At 32.1% G+C, this 23765-nt stretch overlaps 1 protein-coding gene across 1 annotated transcript in view; it reads right to left on the bottom strand.

Annotated features, from left to right (window-relative positions):
- Positions 1-23765, bottom strand: part of LOC132758262 (guanylate-binding protein 1-like) — a 59072-nt gene that overhangs the window by 19845 nt on the left and 15462 nt on the right. Inside the window, exon 2 of the mRNA XM_060749824.1 lies at positions 18850-19277. Coding sequence (XP_060605807.1) covers positions 18850-19108 — 259 coding nt within the window. The 5' untranslated portion in view covers positions 19109-19277. The remainder of the gene's footprint in view (positions 1-18849; positions 19278-23765) is intronic.

Below are 23765 nucleotides of genomic sequence, written 5' to 3'. Positions count from 1 at the left end.
TTCAAGATGGCCGCCATTTTCAAAATGGCCGCCATATAAATTTGACGTACATTTTAGCTCATTCATTCCAATTTTTTGTACAGACCTTAAACTAACACCTAAAGCATGCATATAGTTTCTCCTTTTCAAAAATTTAAATCTCACAAAATTTCTCTTTCATACTTTTTCCAAATCCAAGATGGTGTCCAATATGGCAGTTGATTTTGTGCAAAACTGTTATATCATTTTTATAGTATAATTTGTTGCACAAATTATGTTTAAAGTGTTTAAACATATCAGAGATAATCAAATTATATGTTAATTTCAATAAAACTAAACATTTTAAAAGTTTTTGTCTAAAAATATCTTTAAAAAAGATCAAGAAAAAAATTCCAATTGTTTCATATTTTTCAAATTTGGTTTTCTAAAGTAATGTACAAAGTTAATTAATGTACACTTAATTAAAAAGTACTTTTTATTGGATGAAAGTATTTTTTCTTCCTTCGGGCCATTTGGTGGGTGAGCAAGAAATGCACATACAAACATGCGTATACATTCAGTTATTAAATTTGGTTGCATGATAATTCTTGTTTCAATATATTTGATATCATATATTAATTGTTAATTGTAAAGACATATAAGAAGACAATAAATCAACTAAACGTGCTTAAAATAGCAAACATGTACATGAATGTAAGGTATAAAGGTAGTCCATTAACGCATATCTTTGAATCCTCTACAATTTTATATTTATAATATAAACATGGCTTAAAAGCCAACAAAAGGTATGTAATGTGAAACAAATATATCAATGATATGGCCTGGCCTGCATGCAACTTTTTGAAAAGTTAAGATACAAACTAAGTGTATTTCCTAAAGTAATCATATCTTTTTTTTTCCTTTCAATAAGAGGGCAATGATGACCCTGGATCACTCACCTAAGATCATTGTTGGAAAAAAAGGTAACAAGATCATTTTGGGAGTGTCAATTATGTCATAACACGCATGATTTGTGTCATAAATGAATCCGTTTGCTAAGAAACATGCTCAATATCTGCTTTCATTTTTTATTCACACGAAAGGACTTTAATAACCATATTTATATACGAGTCCATATAAACTTAGTGACCTTTAGTGTTTGGTAAATTTGGACCATGTTGTCAATGATATATCATTATTATAACATAATTATGATGATACATGATTAATGTATATGCATCGGATTCTGTAGGTATTTATTACAGTAGTCTTTGTAGATTAATTGATACCATTGCAAAACTATTTTAGACTGCAATAGCATCATACAAATTTATGCATGTTACATCCGTCTATATCCCAAATATCTTAGTTCAAGTCATTATATTTTAACACTAGATGTTTTTAATGTGTTTTCCTATACAAGTCTGTGAACCCAGGTGACTCTATGAGCATGATTCATTAAATGTGTTAATAAAGACCCAAGGTGGTGCTACATGCCAGCTTAGTACATGTGATCTATGCATTTGGATTTTTGAGAAGATTTTTTATAATACATGTACACTTAATGATGCAAAAGTGTTTTATGTAACTTTTAAAGAGGTATTTTTTACTTTGCAAGGTTATATTTTGACTATCTAAGCTCTAGGCATTACAGTTTGTTAGTTTGTTGATTTGTTTTAATAACAACAACAACAAAACAACTTCAATGCGATTCCCTACACAAGTCTTTAAAAATTGTGTTCCTCGTGAGGGCCTTTAAATCATGCTCCTGCAGCCCAAAATGGCTTTCCCTGTCACTTAGTTTACATTGACTTATATATTAAAATTCTTCTCCGAAACTATGTGCACAGAGAAGAGAAAATATCGTATATCATAACATTGTAATGCTATATAAAGATTATGAATTATTGGCATAGGGTCAATATTCGGTCTTCTTTCTGTTCAATTATCAAATTATATTAAGAATATTGAAACAACTTATAAAATAATAATAATAATAATAATAATAATAATATCTTTATTTAAAGAAGGTTACACATTAAGAACATACAATAACAATCATATATATCTTATTTCCAAAGTGGCCTTCTGAAAAAGAAAACAACAACAACAACAGGACATGCATAAGTAGAAAAATGAATGTATAATATGTAAATTTTAGAATAATACAAATCATATACTTTCGACAGGCACTCAACAATTTTTGTTTAAACATATATGTATATTGCATCATTTGTTCGTTCGTTCATTCGTTCGTTCATATATTTATTCATTCATTCATTCACTCACTCATTCATTCATATAAACATCAAGATATGCATTGTATTTTTCTTTAAAACATTTAAGGTTACTAACATTACGAATATTTAAAGGTATATTGTTACAAATGTTCATGCCATAATAAGAAAATGTGTCTTTAATATAATTTGTTTTAGGTCTTGTCCATAATACAATATCTTTCCGTGACCTAGATCTTAAGTTATATATTTTGTTGTCGGATAAAGTCATCAGTTCTGTCATATACGTCGGTGCCATGTTATTTAAAGTTTTAAAAACAAGCACCGCCGTGTGGTATTTACATCTGTCAAGGAACGGTTACCAATTAAGAGTTTCGAATAGATTTGTTGACGGAGATCTTTGAGGTTGCTGTAAAATGATTTTAGCAATTCGTTTTTGTAACTTACAAACATTATTTATGTAGTTTGTGTTTCCTTTACCCCATATAATACAACAATAATCCATAATGGGCAATATATATGCATTGTAAAACAATAATTTCATATCAGAGTGCAAAAATACGATTTTTTTTTTCAATAAGGCAATTTTTCCGTTAAGTTTTTTACAAACATTGTCAATTTGCAAGTGCCATTTTAAGTTGTTATGTATGCAACATATTACATGTATATAGATTATATCTGACCAGTTGGTATTTCCAATATTGTCATTGTTCTATTTTTAGAACATAAACTACATGTATGTACTAGAACGTTCTTAACTGTTGTGGAAAACTCATGCATTATATTTAGATAGAAATTTCTGGAATGATCTTTATTGTTGAAGTTGCTAGATTATGATTACTGTAGTAAATGGAAGACTATTCTAGAAACTTCTTAGTTAATATATATAAGGAGACATTTTTCATTACTCTTATCTTTAAGTCATCAGTTACCTTTTTAGTCATCAGTGATCTTTTAAGTCATCAAATATATTTGGAGTATTATTCAACTTGGAAATTAAGTGATTTATTGGAGCTTGGATTATTAATTATTCTTGTGGATTTTATTGTGGGAATTTATTCTAAAGTGTTCTTGGATTTAACTTGGATTTAACTGTGCTATTAAAAAAAGGATCATTCCAGGATCAGACTAGACATTTGTAATTTTTATTTTGACTTCAGGTATTTGTAAAGATAATTTGTTATTTTATTTTTTTCTTTAATAATTTTTCTGTAATAAATTTGTTATTGTTACAAGTTTGTTGCTGCTCTAGTCAGTCAAATACTCCCAAACCAAAGTCATCTGATGAACATAAAGGTCATAATCCCTTATCTCGTCCTACATGCAATTATTGCAAGAAAACTGGACATCTTATTTCTGATTGCTTTACCTTAAAAAGGAGGCAACAGCAACGTGATAAAGGGCCCAAAAACCCACGGGTTTCTTCCCAAACTTCAAGGTCCCAAAACCTCAGCCCTCTTTATTGATAACAAAGGGCCTTTTTTAAAAGGTCAAAAAAAACCCAAGTCTGATTTTTTAAAAAATGGGGGATTTATAAAACCCAATTCCCCCTTTGGAAGGGTTCCTTTCATTTTATGGGTTTGTATTTTCCCCAAATTCCAATTAAGTTTTTAAGAAAGCCACGGGGAATTTTCCCCAATCTCTTTTTTTTGGGCAGATACCCCTCCCTTTTTTTTCGGGAGAAGTCTTCTTCTGGATCTAGTGTCCTTATTCAGGGTGTTGAGTGTGGTTTTTCTAATGTCCCTCTCCATAATATTTATTTGTCCTCAGATTTGGTAACTGTGCCGGTGGCTGTAGGTATAAGATCTTTCTTACCCTTTAAAGGTGTTCATTTATTGCTAGGTAATGACTTAGCTGGAGATAAGGTAGTGGTTAATCCACTTGTAACTGACACTCCTTGTGTGGATCAGATACCTGATCCCATTGAGCAGGAAATTCCTGACCTTTACCCTTCATGTGCAGTTACTCGAGCTATGGCTAAGAAGGCCATTCAAGAAGACAATTTTTTGTTCAGATATTGACTTAGCTGATACTTTTATAGGTCAGTCTTTTGATAATGAAATAAATTTTTCTCACACCTCCTACTCTGCCTGAAACTCAGACAGATTTTTCAATATCTGACTTTTCTACACCAAGATCTAAAGATCAAGGTCATGACACGCTGTCAAGGTCAGCTTATCCAGGAACAACAAAATGATCCTGAGATTTCAGTCCTTTATCAAAAGGCTTTTAGTGAAGATGAAGCTTTACAAGTCCCTGTTTGTTTTTATGAAAAAGAATGGGATTTTAATGAGAAAATGGCGACCGCCCGATGTCCCTGCTGAAGAGGAGTGGACAGTTAATCACCAAATTGTGGTCCCTAAATCATATCGCCAGGAAATATTAAGCTTGGCTCATGAAAACACCCATGGCAGGTCATTTAGGTGTTAATAAAACCTACCATAAATTCTCAATCATTTTTATTGGCCTGGCCTTAAAGCAGATGTATCTAGGTACTGTAAATCTTGTCATACTTGTCAGATGGTTGGAAAACCTAACCAGTCAATACCTAAAGCTCATTTACAGCCTATTCCTGCATTTGATGAACCTTTTAGTAGAGTTATTATTGACTGTGTAGGTCCATTACCAAAAACTAAATCAGGTTCTCAGTACTTATTGACTATAATGTGTGCTTCTACGCGCTTCCCTGAAGCTATTCCTTTAAGAAATATTAAAGCCAAAACTATTGTCAAGGCTCTTGTGAAATTTTTCACATTTGTTGGTTTACCTAAATCAGTACAGTCTGATCAAGGGTCAAATTTTATGTCTGGTATTTTCCAGCAGGTCATGCATGAGTAAGGAATTACTCAATATAGGTCTTCAGCCTATCACCCTGAAAGTCAAGGTGCATTAGAAAAAGATTTCACCAGACTCTGAAAAAATATGATAAGGTCATATTGTTTTGACACTGAAAAAGACTGGGATGAAGGCATCCATTTTATTGTTATTTGCTGTAAGAGAATCTGTTCAGGAATCTCTTGGCTTCAGCCCTTTTGAATTAGTATTTGGTCACACTGTCCGAGGACCCTTAAAACTTCTAAAAGAGAAATTCCTGTCTGAAGATGACATATCTTTAAATTTGCTTCAGTATGTATCAGATTTTCGAAAATAGGTTGACTAATGCATGTGAGTTAGCTAGGCTCGATTTAAAATCAACACAAAGTAAAATGAAATCAAGGTATGATGAGAATGCTCAGGAAAGAAGTTTTAGCCCTGGTGATAGAGTACTTGCTCTTTTACCTATACCTGGAAAGCCATTACAGGCAAGATACTTTGGTCCTTATACTATTGAAAAGAAAGTCAGTGACCTTAATTATATTATTAATACTCCTGGGAGGCGAAAGCAAAAAGCAAATGTGTCATATAAATATGTTAAAAGAATATTTTGACAGAGATAGCAAAATTAGTAAACCTATATCTTTTGTAAACTCTGTTTTCCACAAAAAATCAATGTTGCAATTGAATCTAATAGGTGTGAAAATTTTGAAAAGTCTGATCCTGGTTCAGCGAAGCTTGAAAACTCTGATATTCTGAAAAATCTGGATTGAAAAACTTGCTCACTTAGAACGCGTCGAAACGAGATGAACTGAAAACAGCTTATTTATGAATATGAACACTTATTTCCTGATATTCCCACACGAACTGACAAAAATACATCATGACGTCATTCTTGAAAACTCTGAACCAATAAAACAGCATCCATATAGAACAAATCCTGTAAAACAAAAGTACCTAAAGACAAGAAGTTTCAGTATTTATTGGAATAATGACTTTATTGAACCAAGTCAAAGCAATTACAGCTCTCCATGTTTTGTTTGTTTGTTTGTTTCATTTTACGCCTTTTTCAACAGTATTTCAGTCATATAGGCGGGTAGTTTCCTAACCATCGTTCCTGGAGAGTTATACCAGTACTAGACTACCTTCCTCCGCGCTAAACTACCAAAGCATCTCCCGGGGATCGAACCCACGCCAGAGAGGTAACTTGATTAGCTCTCCATGTATTCTGGTACCAAAATCAAATGGAACATATAGAATGTGTACAGATTATCGTAAAGTGAACTCTGTAACAAAAACTGATTCATTTCCTATACCAAGAATTGATGACTGTATTGACAAAATTGGAAAAGCAAAGTATGTAACAAAGTTTGATCTTATAAAAGGATTCTGGCAAGTTCCACTTACTGATAGAGCTAAAGAAAATATCAGCCTTTGTAACACCAGACCGGCTTGTATCAAATATAAAGTTATGCCATTTGGTATGAAAAACTCACCAGCAAACTTTTCAGAGGCTAATAAACATGGTAATATCTGGTCTACACGGATGTGACGCCATACATTGATGACGCAATCATCTACTCTGATGAATGGGAGGAACATCTCAAAACTATACGAGCATTCTTCGAACCGAACTTAGTGATGCTAAATTGACAGTTAACCTTTGCAAAAAGTGATATTTTTGTCATGCCAAATTTTAAACATTTTTTAGGACAATGTAGTGGGACAGGGTAAAGTTAAACCAATAGAAGCTAAGGTCAAAGCTATGCTCTGAATTTCCTGTGCAAACTTGTAAAAGACAACTGATGCGATTTTTTTTGGGAAAGGGGAGGGTTATTATTCCCTAAATTTTGTTAAAAATTTTTTTGGTTTTTTTGGGAGAAACCATTGACCAAAAATTTTCTAAAGAAGTTAAAAGGGCGTTGACATTAAAAAACCCCTTGCCCCCCAAACCCCTTTTGGGTTTTGAAAACCCCCAAAGGGGTTTGGATTTTTTTATGTGAGGAAGCTATCCCGCTAGCTTAAAAAAAGTCGGTGGGTTTACTCAGGTGCCCTTCGTGCCTGAAAAAAGGGGGACGGAAGGGCAACCCGAGGTTTCCCCCACCAAAATAAAAACCCGGAAGTTTGCGATAAAGACCCCAAAATGTGTCGATGTACGTAAAAACCCCCCAAAAAAAAAAAAAAAAAGCTAAAGAAAAAAAACAAAATTATTTTGGGAAAGAAATTCAAATGGGGATTTGAAAGCCCCTTAAAAGGGCCCTACTTTTTAAAAAGTGCAAACAGGTTTTTTTGGGAAAACCCGAATTTTTTTAAAAAAAAAATTTTTAATTTAAACTGTAGAAAGCTAGTTTACATAGTGCTGGGAAATGTAAAGGGTCCCCAAAAAGACAACAAATTTTTTTGACCATTCCCCGTTTGTTACTTTTCTTTTAAAAATTTAATGAAAAAATCAGAAAAAATTACTCTACTATAGAAGAAAGAGTGGGCCTTTCTCTTATTTCTTGCCCAAATTTACATTTTTTAAGTTTTTAATCTTCTTAAAAAAGTTGCCTGTTTTGTTTTAAAATGATCCCCAAAACCCCCCCACTTTTTGATAAAAATTAAAAAAAAAAATCAAAAAACTATTTTTTGGGTTTGGGGCTTATTTTTGCCCAAAAAATATAGTCTTTTACATTTTGACCACACTTAAAGGGAAAGAAAAATTTTAAAACCCCGAAAGATTTCCAAATGTCTAAAAAAGGGTTTTTTTTGCAAATATTTTAAATTTAACATTTATATGATATGATTGATTATTTTTTTTTGTTGTTGTTTGCTATTGTTTGTAATAGCATTTATATGATATGATTGGTTATGTTTTTGTTGTTGTTTGCTATTGTTTTGTAGTACACATATATATGAATGTATAAAATTGTTTAACATTTCTCCTATGTTATTTGTAAGTTACATTGTTTTTGAATTTATGTAAAAGAAATATTCATTTTCATGAATATTTCTTTTTTCTTGCAGAGGGGAAGTGTTATGTATGCAACATATTACATGTATATAGATTATATCTGACCAGTTGGTATTTCCAATATTGTCATTGTTCTATTTTTAGAACATAAACTACATGTATGTACTAGAAACGTTCTTAACTGTTGTGGAAAACTCATGCATTATATTTAGATAGAAATTTCTGGAATGATCTTTAAATTTTTGGGAAATTTTCTTTGATTATTTAATTTCTGTAGTAAAAAAGGGGGCTATTCTAGAAAACTTCCCTTTGGGAAAATTATAAAGGGGGGGCATTTTTTTTATAAATCCCTTTTCTTTTAAGGGCATCCGTTACCTTTTTATCCCTCTGGGTCTTTTAAAAATCATCAAATTTTATTTGGAGTAAATTTTCAACTTGGAAAATTTAAATGATTTTTTTGGGGCTTTTGGGTTTTTTAAAATTTTTTTGGGGGATTTTTTTTGTGGGAAATTTTTTTCTAAAAGGTGGGTTTTTGGAATTTTAAATTGGAAATTTAAATGTGCTAAATTAAAAAAAGGGTCATTCCAAAGGGTCAAAAAAAACATTTGTTTTTTTTTATTTTGGACTTCAAGGATTTGTTAAAAAAATTTTTTATTTTTAATTTTTTTTTTTTTAAATAATTTTTCTGTAATAAATTTGTTATTGTTACAAGTTTGTTGCTGGCTTTTCTTTCTCGTTACGCCTGGCTCGTAACAAAGTTGTTATCTATGCAAATACCCAACACTTTTTGATCAGTTACATTTTCAAGAGCTATTTCATTTATCTTAAGAATTATTTTTCTCATAATATTAACTTTTTGTCTTGTTCCTATTACCATACATTTTGATTTATCTGGATTTAAGGCCATATTATTTATTTTGCACCATTTGTCAATGTTATTTAAATGATCTTGAAGTTTCATTTCTACTTTTGATATATTTTCTCCGGACTCATAAAGAGTAGAATCGTCTGCGTATAAATCAATTTTCATATCATTACCAATGAAAGCTATGTCATTTATGTATATTAGAAATAATAAAGGTCCTAATAGTGAGCCTTGTGGAACACCGGACATTATTTTCATTGTCTGAGATTGTAGATCACCTATCTTAACCAGTTGTATTCTGTTAGAAAGATATGACATAAAAAACTTAACGGCATTTTCAGAAAAATGATAAAGTTTAAGTTTATGCAAAAATATTTCATGGTCAACCAAATCAAAGGCTTTCTTTAAGTCTAAGAATATAGTCCTTATAATTTTTCAACTGTCAACATCTTTTAACCAAGTATCTATTAAACTTATGAGTGCAGTATTACATGAATGATTTTTACGAAATTATTATGAATAATGTTCGTTTTTTCAAAGAATGAGTGTATTTGTTTGGCAATATGGCGCTCAAATATTTTGGATATACAGTAAAGACTGTTTACAGTGACCTTCGATGGGAGAAAAGAAAAAAGGTCATTATAGACAGGGAGTCACTGTGGACAGTCTCTATAATTCGGATATATGAACATATCATACCAATATTTTGTTGAAAAGCAGGATAGTACCATACTAAGGGTTTAAGTTAAAATTGCATGTATTATAAACTACACCATAACATTAGTATCTAAAAGTTACATATTCATTAAAATGTAATTTATATTGATAAATCTGTTTGTAAAAAAATGTTTAATTTCAATTTTACTATTGAGATGTTACTGTAGAGACATTTACTTTTGTATAATCAACCTGTTTACTTTACGGAGTTCAATGTATTAATAAAATATTAGATACAAATCTCCACATAATTTCTACAGATAAGTGCTCCGAAAAAAATTAACAATCGAGGTTTCAAACATAACCACACCTTTAAGACGTTTGGCATTGTTTATCTTTACTCGCCAAAATACCGCAGCAATTATGTATATGCATGTGTCTTTAAACATTTCATCGGCGAAAATTGATTGAATTTGTCGCCATATTGTGTAATTGTCAACAAACAGCCACAGTGTATTAGCGTGTCGCCGATTGGTCAATGCAAACTGCCGTAGATACAACGCGCGTTCTGATTCGTCAATCGCATGAATACGTAATGAGAAAGATAAACATAGTGAACTCTTGCCTTGCGGCGTGTATTGAACTTTGTTGATGTTGACACGCGTTCTTAATTAGCGGATTAACGGTAATTGGTTGTAATTGAGAGTTAAACAAATTATTAACAGACCTAGCGGCGTAAATAAGTATGAAAATTAAAAAAATCGGGCGACTGAAGCAAAGTCGCTGATCCGAAGGCGACTTCTTCGCCAAAGTCGTCACCTAGTTCAAGCCATGCTCCCCTTGCAAAAGTCGCTGTTCACGGCTCAAATACCGTAACGGGTGACTAAATCATGGTCGTTGTACGGACTAGACAGGGAGTCGCTACATACAGACCATTTATATAGTAAATACTGTTCGGCGCACCTAACTATGGTCACTATAGACAGAACGTCGCTATATACAGGGGGTCGCTAAGACAGTCTTTACTGTAGTTGACAAAATTGATATCGGTCGATAGTTATTTGCTTCATTCTTATCCCCCGATTAAAAAAGAGGTATAACTCGAGCTCTTTTTAAATCATCTGGGAAAATATTAGATTTAATACTATTATTGATAATTGATGCAATTATTGGTGTAATATAATCTCCACAATATTTGATGATGTTTGGTCCAATTCCATCTAATCCTGTAGATTTTTTAATATTCAGTTTTTCAATTGAACGCCGCCTTTCCTTGTTGATCTTGTTTTTCATATTTTACTTTAAACGGTGTAATTAATTCAATATTAAATTCATGATGTATTAGCTTTTGGTCCAAAGTTTTTTTCAATTTTGAAAAATTTGTATTTGAAAACTTTGTTTTATGTATGGCATTCGAGATATTGACAAAATACTTATTTAATTCATTTATAATTTTAACAGTTCCGTAAATTTCTTTATTACCTGTCACTAGTCTGTCTGGCATTGTAATACAACCTTTTTTATTTAGATTTGAAACGTCCTTTAAATTTGTCCATAAAAATGCCGGGTCTTTGTTATTTTTAATAGCATTGTTAAAGAAATCTCTTTTACTTTTTTTAATCATTGATGTTATTTTATTTCTGAGCAATTTGTATTGTTCATGTTTCCCTACTTTATGATAGTAATCGCGTTCATGTATAAGATATTTTATCTCATCAGTAAACCATTCCGGGCGGTGTTCACGTTTGATACGTTTTTCTTTTATTGGTGCATGCTTTTTCAAGATAGTATTTAAAATGGAGTAAAATAAGCTAAGGGATTCATTCGGATTTATTATGTGCTCGACTAATTCAAGATCGGATAAAGCAAGATCTGCCTGAAAATCAATTTCATTGAAGTTTTTAAAACATCTATATTTAATCGAATTATGTTCATTAATCAATCGGGTACTACATGCTTTCGTTGATCTTGAAATACCTATCGGATAATGATCACTTAATGAGGTATCAGAAACAAACGATTCAATAATATATCTGCTACTGTTTGTATAAACATGATCTATAATTTTAAATCATGCAAACACATTTAATAACTGAATGTATACATATGATTGTATCTGCATTTATTGATATTTTAGTACACCCTCTACACCTGAAGGAAAACAAAAATACCTTAATACAATGAAATACTTTTACAGTGAATATTCTTAAAAAACGTTATTTTGTACTACAATTGTCTGATAAATTTAACCCACCCACTTTTAATGAGTATAAAACCTTCACATTTTTTTTACAATTATACAATAAAACATAGTGTTGATTTAATATCAAATACACTTTAAGAAACTATGTAACTTTTGGAATTTTGTACATAGACCTAGAAAACCATGTTAGAGAAAAATGCAAAAAATGGCACTTTTTCTTTGATTTTTTTAAAGATTTTTTTTGCACAGAAAACTAAAAACATGACTAACAATGTGTTTACCTAAAATTTTATTTTCTTTTCTAATATATTTCACAATTTTATATGAAAATACGCATACCGTGTGCAAAAAATTATACTACAAAAGAGATATATCAGTTTTCATTAAAATTGACAGCAATATTGGACGCCATCTTGGATTCTGAAGAATTATGCAAGAGAAATTGCCTGAAGATTAAAATTTTTGAAAAGGGGAAACAATATGCAAGCTTTGGTGTAAGTTTCAGGTCTGTACAAAAAATTGGAATGAATGAGCTATGATGTACATCAAATTTATATGGCGGCCATCTTGAAAATGGCTCTTGAATGAGCAGAGATATTTCTGGGCCCACTTCACTTTTGAAATCTACATGGTCTAAAGATAATTTCCTGAAAGTTTCATGCTTTTATCACAATTTGCACTATTTTGACAGCAGAGACCTTATTTCCCGCCCCACTAGGACGGACGGAGGGACAGACGGACTGACAGATGGAGGCCATTCCTTTAATCCCCTTACCGCTCCATGGAAGGGGATTAATGAATATTTTGATTGACAACAGAGTTTTCTTATTTTAAAAGTATTCAAACCAAGCCAGCTCTAGATGTTTTCATTAAAACAAAGAAAACGTACAAGTCTTTGATTAAAACTAGGTAAAACATATCCTTAAATTTTGTAGAAGACCAACTAAAAAGTCTTCCTGTAAAGATTTGTCAATATCCAACATGTGGTTAAGGTGGAGACGTTTCTAAAGAATTTGTGGACAACGAAGATCAACGAATGACAGACACACTACTTGCCATTCTGAGCACTTTGTGCTATGGTGAGCTAAAATGAGTTTAAACTGAAATTTTAACAACTTTTTATTCGAGAAGATACTGTTATTAAATGAAAACCGTTGTTCATGGCGATTGGCTTTTTTGCGAATTTTACTGTTATCATACATTTTGATTTAGAAAAATGTAGAAAAAAACATTATTTACGAAATTATTAAAACATTATATTGCTATGATTGCATATAATTATTTTATACCCGTGTCGACGAACTTTGTAGATCCCAATGGAAGAACGCATGGATAAATCAACTTTGAGGAGTAAAGCATGTACTTTGGCAAGAAAATATCTGAGCTAGCCCTGACATTTTCCATATCATTAATTTTGCTTTTAGATAGAATAATAATTATGTTATTTAAGTTTGGTAAGATTTTTCATTAAAAAGTGTACATTGAGGATGCTTCTTCTTGATCAAGTATAAAGATTATCATATATATTTTATGTTTATTCAAAATGTCTGTCTGGTATGTTGAATTATAACCATAAACATTTAAAAATTTATAAGTTTACTTGCAGCATTTAATTTTTTCTAGTTTGTTTTTTTTTTAAGATAATTTTACTTTTCTTTTTTTTTAGAATGTTAGAACTTTCTATTCTCGTGATTACACCATATGCATCTATCTTCAGTAGAGATATAATCTTTTTTAGTTGTTTTCATATCCTGTTCATTTTTGAGATTTTCATGAAAATGTTCGCTTATTTGTTTTCCATTCTACAAATTCCCTTCACCAATTTCTTTTTACTTCACCTAATCACAACTATTGGCTCAATTTTGAAACCAAAAATGTTATCTTGTCCTCAACCGCCCAAAAGATTTTAATGAAACTCTACTGAAATAACTATTGAGCAGTCCTTTACTAAAATTGCTAAAATTATTTCGGTCTTCTAGACCAGAGCTATAATAGAAAAAAACACTTTTAAACGAGATCCATTCCTTATTTATTTGGTAATTTTTGATGAAACTCCCAGGAATGATCCTTGGATAGTTTTCTTTAAAAAAACTAAAATGGTTCCAGTCTGCTGGACAAAATGGTTGTCAAAGCTAAAACTAGAAAAGAAATTACACAGCATCTCCTTAACGATTGGGTCAATTTTGATGAAAATATACATAAATGGTCTTTGGACGGTTCTCGTAGGACTAGATAGGAGTTTGTATATCCTACGTATGACTTTATAAGTCCTGTGTAAGAGATAAAAACGGCATAATCAGGAGTTTAGAACTCCTACGTAGGAGTACACTTCACAAAGTTCCAGATATCTTTAGTAGGACAATAGTAGGGATTGTGAATTTGAGTTTAACTTACTTTTAAAGATACTTAAGGATGAAGAGTTTCTGTAAACATTCAAAAATGGGGGTGTTGATTCCATTCAGAAAGAATAAGTGAAAGAAAAAAAATTGAATAAAGCTGGAAGCTGCAATGTATAAATCTAGATTTGGCAGAATAGCGAAGATTATATGTAGTAATATCGCTAACATTTTCAAGGACTAAATTGGATAGGTACGACGGAGTTGTGTTTTTTTTTACATCTTACAAAATAAAGTAAAATAGAGTGAAACAAGAATCCCTAAAGAAAGCCCAACGCGGCAAAATTAAAAATGTTGCCGGCTCGGTTTGATTGAGCCTGTTCATGGACGGTACTGTCAAGTGCAAACTTACCGTCCACGCCCCCTAGCACCGGCTTAAGCAGAACTAAAATACCACAAGCACAACAATAATGTCGTGCTGAACGATTTTTAAGGGTCGGAAATATAACATCCCTGATTGAATGTACGGGGCGACTTTTTACAGCCTCCACACGGCACAAACAACGCTGAAGTGGCGATAAAATAGAGTGAAATAAGAATCCCTAAAGAAAGCCCAAACGCGGCAAAATTGAAAATGTTGCCGGCTCGGTTTGATTGAGCCTTTTCATGGACGGTACTGTCAAGTGCAAACTTACCGTCCACGCCCCTTAGCACCGACTTAACCAAAACTAAAATACCACAAGCACAACAATAATGTCGTGCTGAACGATCTTTAAGGATCGGAAATATAATATCCCTGATTGAATGTACGGGGCGACTTTTAAGTCTTTGATTTCCTCTCCTGATTTTAAGCGGTGCAAGTCCAGTTTCTGTGTATAAGTTTGAAATAGAAACAAGTTTAGCGGCCCCAGCGCTAATTCTACAAGCTTTTGTGCGTTGTGACTTTTGATATTTGAGTATCGTTCATTGCAAGAGGTGGTAGCTAGGCTTAGAGACTTTTCGAGAAATTAATAATGATTCAGTTATGTGTGGGTTAAAACTAACCAGCCATTTATTTGCCCACCAGTGACTTTGTTCATTAAAAATATTCGCAGCTGTAAACAGATTTTTAACAATTATATCCAGGTTTGTATCATCGGCAAATAGTGTAATAGTGGAATTTATATCACTCAACTTATCATTGATATAGGCGAGAAAAAGAAGGGGACCAAGGATGGAGCCTTGTGAAAGACCGGAAGAAACATTGAAAATATCAGACACGGCTCCAGGAAGTACGACGCTCTGTTTCTTTTTCGACAGAACCAATCAAGTAATAGATCTGCTACACCAGTCAGTTTCAATTCATATAACAAACCTCGGTGATATACTTGATCAAACGCCTTAGAAATAAACACAGAAAACGGCCAATATCAAGAGCTTGACAAAATGTGTAATAGATACGAGCTGGTTTGTAGTAGAATCATGAGGTGCTAGCCCAGATTGTAGAGAGGTTATAGAGTTGTTAAATACGAAGAAATTAAAGACATGTTTGTAAATACTGTTTTCTAAGACCTTGCTGACAGTGCTAAGAAGAGATATTGGCCTATAATTCGATACATATTGTTGTGCCCCCACGTTAGTGGCGGGCATTTAGATTTACCCTTGTCCGTCCGTCCGTCCTTCCGTCCGTCCGTTCACTTTTGTGTCGCATGTAACTCAAAAAGTATTTGACCTAGAGTCATGAAACTTTACAGGAATGTTGATCAGCATGTGTAGTTGTGCACCTGGGTATTTTCATCTGGATATTTTTAGTATTTTCAGAGTTATTGCTCTTGACATAGTAAAATTTTGCAATTTTCAACTTGTGTCGCATGTAACTCAAAAAGTTTTTGACCTAGTCATGAAACCTTACAGGAATGTTGATCAGCATGTGTAGTTGTGCACCTGGGTATTTTCGTCTGGATATTTTAAGTATTTTCAGAGTTATTGCCCTTGACATAGTAAAATTTTGCAATTTTCAGCCTTGTGTCGCATGTAACTCAAAAAATATTTGACCTAGAGTCATGAAACTTTACAGGAATGTTGATCAGCATGTGTAGTTGTGCACCTGGGTATTTTCATCTGGATATTTTTAGTATTTTCAGAGTTATTGCCCTTGACTTAGTAAAATTTTGCAATTTTCAACTTGTGTCGCACGTAACTCGAAAAGAATTATACATAGAGTCATAAAACTTTACAGGAATGTTGATCAGCATATGTAGTTGTGCACCTGGGTATTTTCCTGTGGATATTTTTATTATTTTCAGAGTTATTGCCCTTGACTTAGTAAAATTTGGCAATTTTCAACATGTGTCGCACGTAACTCAAAAAGTATTTGACCTAGAGTCATGTAACTTTACAGAAATATTGATCAGCATGTGCAGTTGTGCACCAGGTATTTTCGTCTGGATTTATTTAGTATTTTTAGAGTTATTGCCCTTCACTTAGAATTTTTTTGCAATTTTCAACTTGGATTTGACATAGTCATTAAACCTTATGGGCAGGTTGCTCAGCATATTTTAGATTTGCACCTGGGGTTTCGCTTGTGGATTTATCAAATATTTGTAGAGTTGTTTCCCTTGACTTAGTAAAAAGTTTGACAGAACAGTGGCGCGGTGGGGGCACCCGTGTCCTATGGACACATTTCTAGTTTTTATCTGATTTAATAGAAGTACCATTGTCAATAAGTGTAATCATTCTGGTATTGTGCGATTACGGTGTAGTAAATTGTTTAAGTAATTTACAATAGTCAGAAAGATGAGCTTATGTATATTTTTATTTTTATTTTATTTTTCTGAAAGTTTTATTGTTTCAGTTTTTTTGGCATTTTTGGCATTTCTAAGAAGTTCAGTAGTTTTATTTCTAAGTTGTTTGTATATGTCCCAGTATTGTTCTTGTTCTGCTTTTCTTATATATCCGTCACATGCTCTTTTACGTTTCCTCATGAATTTTCTTAAATCATTGACATCCAAGAAGTAAGGGAATTGATTTATGAGGGATATGTTTTAAAGAGTTGAAAGATTTTATCAGTAACGTTTGAAGCGCAAATGTTAATATCTTCATGGAAGAGAGAGTTCCAGTCAAAAGTACATACTTTTCATACTATTTTGTAAATAATGTAATCTCCCTGATCGAATTTCCAAATAGACATTTTGAAGCATTTACGATAGGGTTTGGAACCTTTTAAACAGCAGTAGATAGGACAGTGATACCTTACATTTAAATAAAGATAGTGTATGATAACTTAGTCATTACTATATCGTTGGCCGGTGGTTATGAAGAGAATGACCTAACAAAAACATTTCCTTATGTTTGCCTTTAATAAACCTTATTTGACAGTGATTTAGCAACTCTTGTCTTTAGTACTCTCAGTGTTATGATTAACCAATAATGGTCCAGTTACGCCACCTTTATTTTTAACATAAAAATGGTAGTAGTAAAATTTGTACTTAAATATCGCATTCTTTTTAAATCAATTTTTTTGTGTGATTTAAATGTTGTACGCATTAAATATTCATCATCATATATTCAAATATTCAAATTTATACAAAAGAATAAAAATATTGCCTTTCAAGAAAAGATGTATTTTTCACACCGGTGTCCAAGTATATAAAGCACTAAATAATATGTCCCCTCAATATATCCGAGACGTACTTATCATATTTAATAATCAAAAGTATAATCTATGATCAATATTTCACGGAAATTTAATTTCGTCTTACAAACCACGTACTAATTATTTTTTAATGACACACTCCAATTTAATGTCATGGTTATTTGGAATTCCATACCACTGACTATAAGAAGAAAAACAAAATTGTCAATATTAAAGAATAGTTTCAAGAAATACTTATTAAACCAACTTTAGCACGGTCCGTATGTATTATATACAAGATACGCTCTTTATATTCATACATGTGTTTTTAATTATTATGTTTTCTAATAATGGGTGTCTGTCTTAGTTTCAAGTTTTTTTGACTGTGTTATTTTACCTTTTAAATTCATTATTGCAGATTAAAATGATGCACTGATGAAAGTATTATGTTTAAAAAAAAAAAAAAAAAGATTAAAATTGTATTGATTTGTAACGCTTTAATCATGTGCAGAATATTTAGTTGTTATATATATGTGTTGAGGATGATGTACTATGTACAGGTCTGAATAAAGATATGTTCTGTTCTGTTCTGTTTAATGATAAATAAAATGAATTGTATAAATGTTAAGTATATGTGTTAATATATGTTAAAATTGTAATAACCATTTAATCATTTCTTTTACATGTTATATTTTCTTCGATTGATATGTGCTCTTTTGTGTGTGTGTGTGTGTGTGTGTGTGTGTGTTTGTGTGTTTGTGTGTGTGTGTGTGTGTGTGTTTTTAGAAGGCCGCATTGTAAATCTGTATTTGTCTTAATGTGTTACCTTCGGTAAATAAAGTTATTATTATTATTATTATTATTATTATTATTATCATTATTATTATTATTATTATCATCAACTGTGCTCAAGAAGATTGAAATGATAAGAAAATATATCGCTTGTTATTGTTTTTGACCAAGATGAGTTTTTATTTATTTTTTTCTTCAATCATCATTTGAAGTTTTAATTAATCATTCGAATGTAATAAAACAATAACAAATAACAATTATCATCTCAAGTATGTTTCTGTAAGAAGTAAAATTTAAAACAGAGACAGTATTTTCCTCCAAAAAATACTAGTTCACACATATGTTTGCAACAATAAAACAACTTCTTTATAAAAAGAAAATAGAAAATTGATCATGTACAGAATAACTTAATATAACTTACTGTTGCCATTTATCCTACTGCCATCGAGGAGTATTTTTGGTTGATATTTTGTTATTTTTTCTATAAATACATCTGAATCTTCTGTAAACGACTCAAGCAATTCCCGTTCGTCCATACTCTCCAATTGAGCAAGTTTAACTCTTCCAGCGACTGGCGCATCAAAAACAAAGCATTCGCGTTGGGGGAAGAATGTTCGAATACATGCACGAATTTGGATGTATGTATTTCTTTCATCGAGACGATATTCGTCAGAACTCATGTGAAGGCGTCTCTCTAAGTAGGCATTTGGACTTTCTTTGTCCAAGTTGTACGAAAAGTCTCTCAAGCAAAGAACAAATTTCGGAAAATAAAGTCCAATGTCAGACGAGAATGCATTTTGACGTATGTCTCCACTTACTGAAACCTTTTTAGCGTAGAATGTGACGAACCTACCAAAGTAATAAAAACATCCCTTTTAAATATATTACTTCTGAGCATTTCCCAACATTTCGGTTCTTGCTTACGAGCTATATACAGAAACAGCTTACATGCGAATGCATGTAACAATCTACTCGGCCCTTTCCGCCAGTCTTCGGATAAGGACCTCGAAAACAATACATGTAGTATGAATACACAGAACGGATGCGGTATTTCAGTCTAACCTACGCTAAGAAACTAAACATGTACACAAATAGTAATATAATGCTGGGAGTTGTTGACAAGTTTGTTTCCAATACATGCAGTGAAAGTCCACCTTAAATAAGTGAATTCAGAGGTACAAAAGCAAACAATACATTATTTATATATTTATTATTATGGCTGTAGAAACCGAAAGTACAAAAAACCAACCTGTTGACATTTAGTCGGATTTGTTTGATATTGAACATCAGTGAGAATATTTCAATTACAAATTGTTGTAAGACATATGTACCAAGCATAAGAGTACCGGAACAGACATTAGATGTCAATTTTACATTATCTCTGCTGAAACCACGTGGTAGAACTACTTTCATTCAGTATTGTTTCCGAGGTTATTATAGATAATAGCCGAGGCAGTTCCGAATGTGCATGTAATTTAAATCGTTTGCGTATAATTTTCATGTGTAAATATTATGATAATAATATGCGAAAATTTATGAGGACTAGTATTGTTTAAAACGAAAGCCAAATAGAATAAAAAATAAAAATGCAAAGGCGTTATAACGCGAATAAAGGCATTATTACGCGAATCAAAAGGCGTAATAACGCGAATAAAGGCGTTATAACTCGAATCAAAAGGCATAATAACGCGAATAAAGGCGTGATAACGCGAATCAAAAGGCGTATTAATACCTATGTTACTATATATAGTAACAAAATCTAAGGTATTATAAGGCCATTATGGTAAGATCTAGGTCATTATGCAAATTCGGCAGCCTTGCTATTCGACATTATTTTACCATAATAGGCGAGTGAACGAGCGCACGTGCAAAATGACGTAATCAACTCTCAGTGACTTTCAAAATGGCTGCTGACGTTGAATGAACTGTAGAAACTTTCAGTTTAAATGTCGTAATCAGTGTCAATCAACAAAGCTTAACATTGAAGATTTATAAACTCAAGAAAAGAATACAATAACGCTGCGAAAGACAAAATAAAACCCTCAGAATTTTCAGTTTGACTTTAGCAATAAAATCGGATCGAAGACAAATGGAGCTAGACATCAGTCTCGGAGGCCCTAAAGTTAATAAAAACTGGCACTATATGTTATTCTCACAACCAAATATATGGAGTTTTTATCGATATAATCAACAATAAAACAACATTGTCTCATATTTATTTTGTTTTCTCATGTTTTCAAATGTATTAATAAGAGGGTTAAACTGAATGACATATTTTTGTTTACATTGACAACTGTCCGTTTCTTAGAAAGGGTGACAACCAAAATTAGCGTCGATGTCTAAATGCCTTTATTTGCGTAATTACGACTTTTGATTCGCGCTATTACGCCTTTATTCGCGATATAACACCTTTTGATTTGCGTTATAACGCCTTTATTTGCGTTATTACGCCTTTTGATTCGTGTAATAAAGCCTTTATTCAGGTTATTACGCCTTTTGATTCGCGTTATAACTCCTTTATTCGCGTTGCTACGCCTTTATTCGCGTTATTACGCCTTTTTTATTCGCGTTATAACGCCTTTATTCGCGTTATTACGCTTTTGATTCGCGTTATAACGCCTTCATTTGCGTTATTACGCTTTTGATTCGCGTTATAACGCCTTTATTCGCGTTATTACACCTTTTGATTCGCGTAATAATGCCTTTATTCGAGTTATAACGCCTTTTCATTTCTATTTTATTTGACACTATTAGGCTTTCGTAGTTTAACAATATTGACCTGGCTATTCATAAACTTTCGTAAAGGTCATTGGATAAACACTGGTATCTAACGAACATATCGATATATTTTGTTAATGTAACATTGAGGAAATGTGTTGTATATAAGTACAGATGCCGGGCCAAAAATCTGAAGGTCTCTGGTTCGATTCCTAACCAACACAACAACGTTATGAAGAAACACATTTTTCTAAAATTTACTTGCAAGAATTAATTTGAAATCATTGCACTACATCTGGTTTTAGGATACCATTTAAGCAGTTTTTTTTATACAATATATCTTATTCATTACATGATCTTTAAAGATAACAGCGCGTTTATAATCGACAAGTCGATTTCACTGACAGTGTCATTTGTACTACCGATACTGCCATCCTGTTGACGATGTTGTTTCCTTTGTTTTCGGAATGTTTCCGTAAAAAAGTACGGACAATCACATGTTTTTTTTTCTCTTGAAAGCATATTTTTCAACGGTTACATTATACAATCGTATATGCTTAAGCGCATACACGCTATACATACATGTATGTGTGTAGTTATTAAAAGTACTAAACAAATACTGTACATCAAAAAAGGTTTCCACGAGTTTAAAGAGAATGGCAGTTTTAAATTACAATAAAAAAAAATTGGCTGTACCAGGATAAGAACTCACGAGTCTACGTCTATAGTCTTGAATTGAATGACCTTTACCGGGCTCCTTACTTTAGAAGATTTCACAACCGGTTATATACAATAGTATCTATTTATAAGTAGGTCGTATGGTATACGGAATTTACCGGCTACTGGCTTGGGAGACAATCTCGGCCGAAAATCGGTGTTTTGGGGGCTGCATAATACACTTCAACTCTTCGATATTCCGGTATCACCATAAAAGTTATATTTAGAAACAAGACGGGTAATTTTGTGAGGGCCTGGAAGAGGTACGTAAAAAGCACATTTTTAGCACGCGCGAGTAGATAATTTCGGTTCTTTGTTTTTCTTCTAAAATCATTTTTATTGAGTAAATTAAAACGTAGAATAACATGTTTAGACATTTTATAATTCCTTTGCTATTCATATATGTCAAATAAAAAATATTTTTTTATCAGAAATTTTCAGTAAGGACTGTTACTTTTATACAATGTTATGTAAAAATAACAACAAAAAACTCGGATACTTTTTTTTGTAAAAAGACATGCATTTTCATTTATTAACGAAAAATGTAGTTTTAGAATTAGTGATTCAAATGTATTTTGGCTTGGGTAACTTCGTAATTTAACAGAGTGAAGAAGAAATTAATTTAGTGGTATTCAACCTACACAATTACATATAAAGGAGCATTTAACATCAGTTTTTCAATCCATTGCACCAAAAGATAACATTTGTGATTATTTGTGCAATCTGACTTTTTCTGAGTTTGCAAGATTATGATGTTTCAAATATTGGAAAGTTATCTCATGTTCTTGGTGAAAGACTGGTGACTAGTTTTCTCCTCAATGTCATTTCTTTTTTTAATTAGATTAAGTCATGGTACTATATTCATGAGACTTTTGACATCACATCTAAGAACTCATTATCCAACATCGCAAAGGGCAGGCAGTATCCTGGCATTCCAATTTCTTTTAAGTTTTGAAAAACCCAAATATTTCAATTTCTCTAGTGTTTCCGACATGAAGACACATCTACATGTATCTGTCCTTATCACTCCTGCTTTTACTTTTCTATCATACAAACACCTCTGTTTCCTGAAATATTTGTTTAGAAAAAGTTAATTGCAAAATAAAAATTCCATTATTTAGTTGTTTTTTCGGGGAGGGAGGAGGGGGCAATTTAAAGCACAATTACCAGCTTTACTGGTATAGGAAGACCTTGGTGCACCTATGTTCCATAAATGAGCTGGATAGCTTTCTCACATGAAATAATCCATAAACCCTTGCAGAGCTCGAACCTACAGCAGTGAAAGGCTTAAATGTTTAAAGTCAACCAATCCGCCACAGACACCCAAAGTATTTTATCTATTTGCTAAGCAGCAATTTTTTCAAAAATATTTAAATTTATAAATGTGAGTAATTCTGATAAGCTATAGACAGCTAAGTGAAGATAAGATAATCATATATGTCAGATATGTCGGAGTGCTTACTGTGAATATTCATTATTTTAATGTGAATTCTCCTGAGGTGAAAAGGAAAGGAAAGCTGAATTCCTAAATACATGTTACATGCCACAATTGTTCTTGCTATTAATTTTGTTCCTAATTTCTAGTATAAGATGATATTTAAATACACTGTAGTTCCTTTTTTATAAATTTGGCTTTTTGTGACAATAGTCTATCCAGTGACAGAAGCACTGACTTAAAATTAACTGTCCTGTGTCAGCCTTTAAACAAGTCAAGAAAAAAACTATTAGAATATAATAATTAAGAAATAACATATATATAACTTCTAAATAATCATGTACCTCTTCCTTAAATGTCATGCTACTGAAAGAAACATTTTTCTATTTATTCACTTCAAGGTTAGTCAGATTGACAGTCTCACATTTTAGCCTTTATCTCTCTTTTTCATCCTCATTGACCCTAAA

Source organism: Ruditapes philippinarum, unplaced genomic scaffold (genome assembly GCF_026571515.1).
Source record: "Ruditapes philippinarum isolate M1 unplaced genomic scaffold, ASM2657151v2 ctg1473_1_1_1_1, whole genome shotgun sequence".
NCBI lineage: Eukaryota > Metazoa > Mollusca > Bivalvia > Venerida > Veneridae > Ruditapes > Ruditapes philippinarum.
The sequence above is the reverse complement of the archived record's forward strand: the minus strand, read 5'-3'. Positions and strand labels throughout refer to the sequence as shown.